Source organism: Clupea harengus, unplaced genomic scaffold (assembly GCF_900700415.2).
Source record: "Clupea harengus unplaced genomic scaffold, Ch_v2.0.2, whole genome shotgun sequence".
Classification (NCBI taxonomy): Eukaryota; Metazoa; Chordata; class Actinopteri; order Clupeiformes; family Clupeidae; genus Clupea; species Clupea harengus.
Genome location: NW_024880291.1, coordinates 963 through 10,945, shown reverse-complemented (window position 1 = coordinate 10,945; position 9,983 = coordinate 963). Strand labels below are relative to the sequence as shown.

The 9,983-nt window shown below is 43.3% G+C and overlaps 1 protein-coding gene across 1 annotated transcript; it reads left to right on the top strand.

Moving 5' to 3' along the window:
• The first annotated feature begins 600 nt into the window (after window positions 1–600).
• LOC122131797 (cytochrome P450 1B1) lies at window positions 601–5,298 on the top strand. Its single transcript, XM_042706476.1, has 3 exons — window positions 601–1,111; window positions 1,218–2,232; window positions 3,403–5,298. Exons 2-3 carry the CDS (start codon window positions 1,226–1,228, stop codon window positions 4,001–4,003), a joined length of 1,608 nt encoding a protein of 535 aa, XP_042562410.1. The 5' UTR covers window positions 601–1,111; window positions 1,218–1,225; the 3' UTR covers window positions 4,004–5,298.
• Window positions 5,299–9,983: the final 4,685 nt, after the last annotated feature.

Here is a 9,983-nt window from a genome sequence, read left to right as displayed (position 1 = left end):
TATTGTGGGCTATAAGAAGGGACATAGAAGAGATGAAACGCTCAAATTACGGATGGGGAAAATAGAAAGATTTTTAAAGGCTAATGCAGCCAAGAAGTGTGGCATACGTTAATAATCTCCATTGCTTGATCAATGTATTATATGTTTGAATTTCATTTGACATGTGTCAAACATGTGTTTTTATGTGAACAAGTCCCTTTTACATTTCGCATATTAAATGTAGGGCTACAACACAGCATCACTCAATCAATGACGAAATAAGCAGCAGCTAAGGGAGATGTAAAAGAGTGTAAATGTATCGTTTATGTGGAACCATTGATGCATGAATAATACTGACACTAACGAAAAATAGTGAACACACCAATGAGATGAAAATAGCAAGATATGAACGAAATAATGTATAGCATTGGCCTTCTTCGTACTCAGCTCTCAATGATTTACTGTCTATTGCTGGACCTTTCAGTAGGTCATCTCATATATTGTATATAGTCGTGTAATGAACTTGGCTGGTGGCAATAGTAGGAAAATAACTGCCTTCTCAGAAATTAAAGCCCATGACGGGGGCCGTCCTCTCACATGGACACATGGGCAGCGATCGTTCAATCTCTCCCTCTCTCCCACGTAAGCTTAAATTCGCGGCTCGCGGTGTTCCGAATATAAGTGGTGTGCGCTCTGGATATGAGCTTCCGTGCGACAGAGAGTAAGAGAGAGAGAGAGAGATAGAGATAGAGAGAGAGAGGGGGAGAGAGACAGAGAGAAATAGCTGGCCGGGATCTACTCTTCTACCCATTATGCGCCTGATGTGGAAAACGCTGGGACACTTCAAAGCTTATATAGCCTATCCTGTCAATACACTGCAGTGAGGAATATCTGTATTTGTGGGATTTACACCCCGGCTACCTTAGAACGTGGAATTCCGTGCAGAAGACTTCTAGAAAAAGCGCTTAATTTGTGCATCCATTATCTTGGGCAACCGAAACTCATCAAGATAACCTTGACTTTTAAGCAGTATTCACTGGATACAATAAAACGACGGTCATAGACAATTTTTCAAGATAAATAAAGAAATAGGAATTGGGAATTAAGTTCAAATTTTTTCCAGATTGGTCAGGTATGTGAGTTATTATAAGAATAAAAGGGGTGACATTTTGTATTACATGATATTCTAGGATAATTTGCTTTCAGTTTTTCACTGATCTTTCTCGATATCTTAACAGGTTTTGAGATGGGCATGCAAGGCATGGTTGAGGACCTCACTCGGTCGTCTCCCAGAAACATGCTACTGGCGGCACTGACTCTCCTGGTCGCTTATCACCTGTGGCTTTTGATGCAAAAATGGTTTAATACTGAGGGTCTGCCGGGACCTTTCCCGTGGCCGATCATCGGTAATGCGCCTCAGCTGGGCAACTCCCCTCACCTGAGCTTCGCCCGCATGGCGCAGAAATACGGCGATGTTTTCCAAATCAAGCTCGGGAGCCGCACTGTTGTGGTGCTCAACGGCGACGCGATCAAGCAAGCACTCGTCAAGAAGGGGGTCGATTTTGCGGGAAGACCTAACTTCACCTCCTTCCAGTTCGTTTCCAATGGCAAGAGCATGGCTTTTGGAGATTATAATGAATGGTGGAGGGTGCATCGACGGATTGCGCATTCCACGGTGCGTGCTTTCTCCAGCGGGAACACGCACACTAAGAAAGCATTCGAGAACCATGCCATGAACGAGATGAGGGAATTGGTCAACATCTTTTTGAGTAAAACCGCGGAGCAGGGATATTTTATACCACATCAATATCTGGTCACTTCTACAGCGAACATTATGAGCGCTGTGTGCTTCGGAGACAGGTATTCATATGATGACAAGGAGTTTCAGCAGGTGGTGGGACGCAATGACAAGTTTACCGAAACTGTCGGAGCTGGGAGCATGGTGGATGTGATGCCCTGGCTACAGTACTTTCCCAACCCAATCAGAACCCTTTTTGAACAATTCAGAGAGCTTAATGTGGAATTTCACGACTTTATCATGGGGAAAGTTACGGAGCATCGTAAAACTATAGAGGCTGGCATCATCCGTGACATGACCGATGCTTTCATTCAGGCGCTGGACAAAGGCATTAGCGGACCCCTGGGGGTGGTATCGGGTAAAGAATATGTGAGCCCCACTATAAGTGATATCTTTGGGGCAAGCCAAGACACGCTGTCGACTGCATTACAGTGGATTTTTGTAATACTCTTGAGGTAACTATTCATTATTCTCACAAATGTATCTTCATACTGCCATGAAAAATGTTTAGACATGCTATGCCTGCTTAGATCCTGTAGCATTCCTGGAGACGTGAGATGTTGCCTAATTATAAGAAAGGAAAAGGTTGCATTTAAGCAGTCTGCGATTCAACTTTGCGAAAGGTTGGGTTATATTTGAGCTCAACAGCCAGTCAAATTACACCCCTCCCTTCCGTACTGCTGAAGCACCCTGTTGACTGGCTGGGATTGTTAATGGCTCGGCCCGAGCCACTGTGTTAGTTTCCCAGAGCAAACAATCTGAGGTTTTTTTTTGCGCAATAACTGAACGGACAGATAGAAGACCGTGCGTCAATGTATTTGGCAAAAAGTGTTTTGGGGTATGAATCGAGGACCTCATCTTTAATTGGGGAGTGTGTGGTTACAAATTAGTCGTAGTAGTCTAGAATGATTGATGTGAATCAAGTACTCTAATAGTGTCCATAACTAATCTGCAAAATCAGTCTGTACAGTATCTTGTCTGGTCTACATCGAATACGCACAGTGAAGTGCATTTTTCTATCGTCTATCTATAGATTCGATGGCGCTTCGCAGTGACATCTTTATGATAGGCGAAGCTTCCTGTCAGAATACACTGTTCAGGTCGATTGATGAATACATGAATGAAATAAAAGAAACGAGGATTCGCCACCTAACTAGGCAAGAGTAGGACACAAGGAGGATGTTATGTAACGTCTGAGGAATAGCAACGGCGGTGGCAACGCATACATTGGCCTTATTGGCTGTACAGAAGACGAGCCCACTAAGACTGAAATCTGATCTTTGCAGCCAATAGCTGGAGGAAACGCGCCATTACAGTTGAGAAAGTCTGCCAACTTCACGGGAGGTGTATAGTGCGACTAGAAAATGTGTCCATGGATACTATCCTTTCTATTTCTACTCATAACTAGCCTATATTTTAGGCGATTCATGATTATTTATTCATTAACTGAAAATAAAAATCCAAATATTAGACTAAGCATCATGTAGAATGCCAGGGAATGAAAACCATTTGTCTGTAGGTCACTGACCAAAAAAACAATGCTACATTCTGATCATACATATACCTTCAGTATAGGTCCGAACCTCACAATCTCTTAAGTCTGTCCCGTTTCATCTCCCCTGCAGGTATCCTGAGATACAAAAGCGCTTGCGAGATGAAGTGGACCAGGTGGTCCAACGCACACAGTTGCCCTCCATCGAAGATCAGGAACGACTGCCGTATGTGATGGCCTTCATCTATGAAGTAATGCGCTACACCAGTTTCGTTCCCGTCACCATCCCCCACAGCACCACGTCGGACACCTCGATAAATGGCTACCGTATCCCCAAGAACACAGTCATCTTTGTCAACCAGTGGTCCAGCAACCACAACCCGAAGAGGTGGACACGACCTGAGGTTTTCGACCCGCTGCGCTTTCTGGACGAGAGTGGTGCTCTGGACAAGGACCAGACGAGCAACGTTTTGATCTTCTCTGTGGGCAAGAGGCGCTGCATCGGCGAGGATCTGGCTAAGATGCATCTCTTCCTATTCACCTCGCTGATGGTACACCAGTGCGAGATGAAAGCCGACCCAAGTCGTCCTATTAGTATGGACTACAGTTACGGCTTGACATTGAAGCCCAAGTCGTACCGAGTGGCCATCTCTCTTCGGGACAACCTGAAGCTACTGAAGAATGTGGTCTCCTTACTTCATGTGCAGACCGACGAAGCTGGAGAAACAAACTGAACATAAAGTACAATTTATGTTAAAGAATTTAGGGTTATTTTCAACAGGCTTACAAGGAACGTGCCCCAGGCCTGTTGTTTTCATATGTGCACAGATGAATGGACATTAAGACAATTTGATACTATCTTTCAAATTAAAATGTCCGTAACTGCACCACTATAATGAAGGACTTTGATACAATCCCGCAACTGACGTTTTAACGATATTGTAAACTAAACAATGGATAAAGCATAATATCCCGTCAGAAAGGAATATGGAGAACTCAGGTTTGGACAATCTGGGGTTCAAGGAAGTCAAACACTCGATTACCTAAACCTCTGTGAAGACACGTTATCTCTAGATTAATGTTCCACGATCAGTTGGTTAATGTTACCAGCTCACGATCGATTGGTTAATGTTACCAGCTCACGATCGATTCCTTGCTGTCAGGCTGTAACACATCAAGACCAACACATTTAAAATGTAGAAAAAGATGTGGGATATACTTCATTAACAGAAAGCGACCGACTGGTCTGGATTCAGATGACACCAGTCTCATTTGGATAATTCAGTGCATATCTTCAGCCTTGATTGTGTCGCTTAATTGGGCATATTACATACATGTACCATATATAATATACTACAGCATATTCAATCCGTTTTACACTATAATGTCAAAAGGTGCTTCTGATCTTTATCCATATTTTCTTCTCCACCCAATCTCCAGTGCTCATCCTGGGAAACGTAAAGATAGACTCTCAGGGCATAACTATTATATTTAAATGTAATATATATACATATATATGTAGAATTTAACTTGTAATCGACTTGTAATAGACAATTGATCTATGTTAGATCTGTTTATTTTCTATATTTTACACTGATAAATCATGGAAATATTCCTGGATCATAAAGTGCTATTATATAAAACAATTCAGAAACTGTAACTTAATACAAATTATACCATAATTTGTTCTATATAAGCTTGACCAACCATACCGCTGCTCTTTTCTGTTCTGTACTGTATGTTTTGTTATTCAAACAGATTTATCATCAGCTACATAACATTTTTCTCTTGCCTAACACATGAAAATTATTAGGTTCACAACACCAGAAAACCTGCTAATACTTATTCCTTAATATTTAAAATTGGGTTTGCAAAGAAATGAGATACATATAATAAATCTGCTACTTTCAGGGATTGGGCATTTTTACTTCCTCTATATCCAGCTGTTGAGTAGACAGACACAGATAAAGAGTCTGGATCTTCATATGTTGACTGAGGATACACTGAATAAAATGTGAACTTTAGGAAAGATCTGGTGTGAAAGTGTTTCCAATTTCATTAGACCCAGAGGGATCACATGCTTACAAACCTGCTCATGTTTCTCAGATTATGAATCTCGCTGGGTGTTGAAATTATTCTCATGTCAATTGAAATTTTTACTGGACGAGTGACAGCTTTAACAGTATCTACAACAGCCAACAAAAACACAAACTTTCACCCGAGGTGTGATTATAAACACTTTTAGCCCTTAGCGTGGCAAGGAACCTAAATAGGAACCAACACCAACGGGTTGGGGTGTGTATGTGTGTGTGTGTGTGTGTGTGTGTGTGGGAGTAACTGCTTTCTAATTTTACCCAGTGCAACGCTGCTTGCTTGCCGGCTGGCTGGCTGGAGCTTCCATGCGGTGTGGGAACAAAAGGAAAGTGTTTGGGATAAACCTCTGCCTGCGCTGCTCTTTATCTTGCTCTCCCAGAACATCCTGTTCTTGATCAGTCAGGGCTCACAGCCAGCGCAGTGCGTGACAAGTGCAGATAAAGCCAGCTGATTAGCGATACGCCAACACCCACATGCCCCTCATTACCCAAATTTTATAAGAGGAAGGAACAAAGAAAGAAGGAAAATGTAGAGAATGAAGAAACATCTGTATTATTTGCTATATTCCTGAACTGAAAACCTGTTATGAAAATCTCACACGGGCCACGTGTGTCTTTGCACTGTACTGTACCCAGACGTGGTAGGGGTAGGATCAGAATTCGGAATAACCTGAGACAATGTCACAGCGCTTGGGGGGGGGGGGGGTCATTGCCGGAACACTATGGTAACTACACTAAGCTTCCCCTCTCCGATTACCAGAACACACAACTCTCCTACTCCAGTGTCCGCAGAGATAAATGACACGAGTGTACTTCAAGGACACCAGCCTTGTCTTTCCAGCTGAGCCCGAAAGGCCTTCATCTACACAAGGATCAGTGTTGTTTCCTGCGAAAGTTAAAGGGGATTGTGTTGTAGGGAACGATGAGTTGAGGCTGGGGGAGACCAATTTAGACCCCCCCCCCCCCTTGATACACATGTCACTAATAATGAAAGAGGTGTGTCTGGTCCACTCTCTGGAATAGCCATTTAGTGGAGTAACAAAATCACTCAGCATTGTACTGCAATGTTCATCTTAGTCACTGGACAAAAACCTACTATGCATTGAGCAGGGGGCTACTGAGAGTTTTTCTTCAGTGTTTTCCTCTGTGGTAAATGACCTCTGGTTGACCTAGACGCCCAGAATGGGCTTGGTTTCCCTCTTAATGGGGAACAGAGGTAGACCCACGGTCTGCTGGGTACATCCCCTCCTCAAGGAGAGGCCAGGGGTGGCAGGTGGAGAGAGCTGTTCGAGTGTGAGCAAGCACATGCTCTGAGTGTGTTTATGCGAGTGAGTGATGGTGCATGGAGTGTGACTGCTTTGGTCTCCCACACAGCAGGATGCATCAAAGTGGGCAAACAGAGTGAGAGAGAGAGAGTGAGAGAGAGAGAGAGAGAGAGAGAGAGAGAGAGAGAGAGAGAGAGAGAGAGAGAAAGAGAGAGAAGAGAGAGAAAGTGCACGAGCGAAGGCAGGAAAAGAGGGCAAGGGAAGTGTTGCGGAGTGGACAAACACCGCTCGTTCTCAGCCGGTCTGACCCTCAACCTCCTGGCAGAAGCAGCTGTTTCTGTCCTTGTGTGACGGGGTGGCATGCTTCACAAACAGCACAAAAACAAACACGATCCCCGGGAGGCGCCACTAGAATGAAGTGCCACCGGAGTCTCACGTGGCCCGGCTTTGTCCACTGATTAGTACTCAAAGCAGCCACGCTCATTCATAACAAACAATGCTCACGCAGACACTGGATAAAACTCTGTTGTCCTGTGGATTTGCCAGCTGGGCCTCCTTAAGCCAGTGGTCAAACATGAGTCATGACACTGAAATGCAGGCCAAGAATGTGAAGCGGCAATCTGCAAAGGGAATTTTGCGTACTGCAGACATTCCGCCTTCTAGATTGAACAGGGGAGGGAACAATGTCTGTTTACTTCTGAAGGGGAAAAGAGTACATATACAGAGGAAAAACACACGAGAGACATCCAATGTAGAAACAAATGTCTCTGAGTGTCCTATTTGGCAATAAAAAGTAATATATTAGTATGCTTTTAGTAAATTGAAAATGTATTGAATATATGCTAAATAATATCTCTCAAATACACTGCAATACTCTCAGTAAAATATACTGTACATATTTTAGTTTCATTATCCCATCCCATCCTGTCCTCATCCACTATTGTTTGGCAGGAAGTTTTATCTCACTAGAAGGTGCATCACACTGGATTGTTTTTACTACAAACTCTCCACACAGACCTGACAAACAGGCTAATTGTCCAAAACACCACCTTGTTTGCATTGTTGGAAGGTATGCACTGTAAATACTGCCTCCATCTACAGAGTGCTCACTATACACAACAGGTTGATGCCATAGAGGCAATGATGTCCGCATCAGTGTTAAGAGTGTAATGTGAACAAAAAAGCAAAAAAAATAAAAGTCCCCACCTGAGAACTGAGACCATCTCATGGTCCTCTTTACATAAAGGGATGGCCATTTGGTCAATCCTGTAGTGTCCTCAAACCCGCAACAGTGTCAGTGGGTAAAAAGGAGGCAACACCATTTTGGCAAATATTTATCCCCATTAACTCAACTATATAAGTCCTGAGGCTTAGGTTGAACATGCATCCCTGTCACCGACTGTCCTGATACATGTTTCCTCTTCTCACACTGTGCCAAATACTATACTAAATTTGGCCCGCTAGGAATCATTCAACTGCATGGAATATCCTTTGCACATAAAAATTCAACTCTACCTTTCTGGAAGGTTCCAGAGAACAGCAGCAGACCAAAGAGGAGGTGCTTCCTCATTGGTCTGTTCATTTGTTCCTCAGGGTATACCCTTGGGTGTAATGAATGTCAAGCTTATCAGCTGCCTTTTGAACCCTTTCTCAGATGGAGGAGAGGCCGGCCGGTGGTCCCCACTCTCTCATTTGCTCATCTTTCCAGGTGGCGCAAGCGTGAGAGGAAGGCGAGAGGATGCTGGAGCACCTGGGGAAAAAATCCTAACTCTACCCAGTGCTGTTATCAGCCAACCACTTCCAAAACAAAAACATCCCCATCATAAAGACTAGGCAAGAATGAGCAGGGGGAGAAAAGGGAAGGATGTGGCGAACATATTTTTTATGTTTGTACCTTTTCTGATGTACTGATCACATCTCTGATTAAGGAAAATGAAGATCTTAGTCTGACGCCATTTCTAGTGTTGCTGAATGCGTTTTCGTGTAAAGACGTGCCTACGAAGACGGGTGACACTAAAGTCCTGATCTGACTGGACGGCAGACCCCTGAGTCAGATCGTGTGATAATCCCAGGAATGAAGCAAAGAAGGGGATGAATCAAGTGAACACGTTTTAATGGTAAAATGTAAATATGATCATATTAAACTTTACCACCAATTGTGTGTAGATTTTGTTAAGCTTAATTTACTCTCATTACAATTTCCCTGTAATGTATTTCATAAAATGTTGCAGCTCTTTTAAATGCTACAACACATTCCTATTGCTCAACAATAAAAATCTAAATAAAAATAAAGACTCAATAAAAGGAAACATGAAGACATAAAACCACTTATTTCATGTTGACATTGGGAAGGCCAAATATGTGCTCAGGATAAGATTGTCCCAGAATTCTTCCAGAGCAACACAGGGCATCCTTGCATTCAACTTCCTCTATTTTTTCCCCTTAATAGCACAATTTATGATATACATAGTAACCATTTACATTTTCATAGTATCGAGTACATTCATCTATTTTTTTTCTTTCCATGATAAATGTCCATAAAATCAGAGCTATATAAGCAGGCTTCTTAATCCATTACAGATCTACATAACAATATAATGACTGATAACAGGGTTAATAATGACAATAATCCAGTCACTGCAATGAAAACATGTCATGCAACAGGAATGTAAAAACAATGATCCTCATTCGGAAAGAAGGAAAAGAAAGGACAAAATGTCAGACGAGCTGCCTCAATCCCCACACTCTCCTGCTGCTCGGATTAGCGAGGGCATGAGACGCAGGGGTGAGACGCAGGGGTGAGACGCCGGGGTGCTGGTGTGCACTGGAGGGAGACAGAACCGCTTGTTACCCCCAAACACAGGACAGGAACGCTGGCCTCGCGGCAGCGGGGTCAGCCACTGACTGACAGCCCTATTGATCTCACAACTGGGACAAAGGTGCCACAAATGTCAATGATCCAATTGACCAATGGGAAGGAGCCCCCCTGTCCTCATGAATGGGGACTTAGAGAGACAGACAGAAGAGTTCAAATGGTGGCCACTGAATGAAAATCCTTGTTTTGGGTGTTCCATTGTCTGGGTCACATGTTTGTCCTTTTCCGGTTGTTGTTGTTACTGCTGTCACTAGAGGTAAAAATGTGCTGAAAATGACAAAAGCCAACAGGATTGTTGTGGCAAAGGAGAGGGGTTGGATGCAGATAACCGTTTCACCGATAGACAGCACTTTTTCTTCAGCGGTGCTGGGTACCAGTCTGGGTGGGGCAGAAGAGAAGAATTGCCTCCCTTCTGTTCCTTATGCCAGGTACAGTGCCACTCTTTCATAGAACTTTCTGGAAACTCCACAGTTCTTTTTTT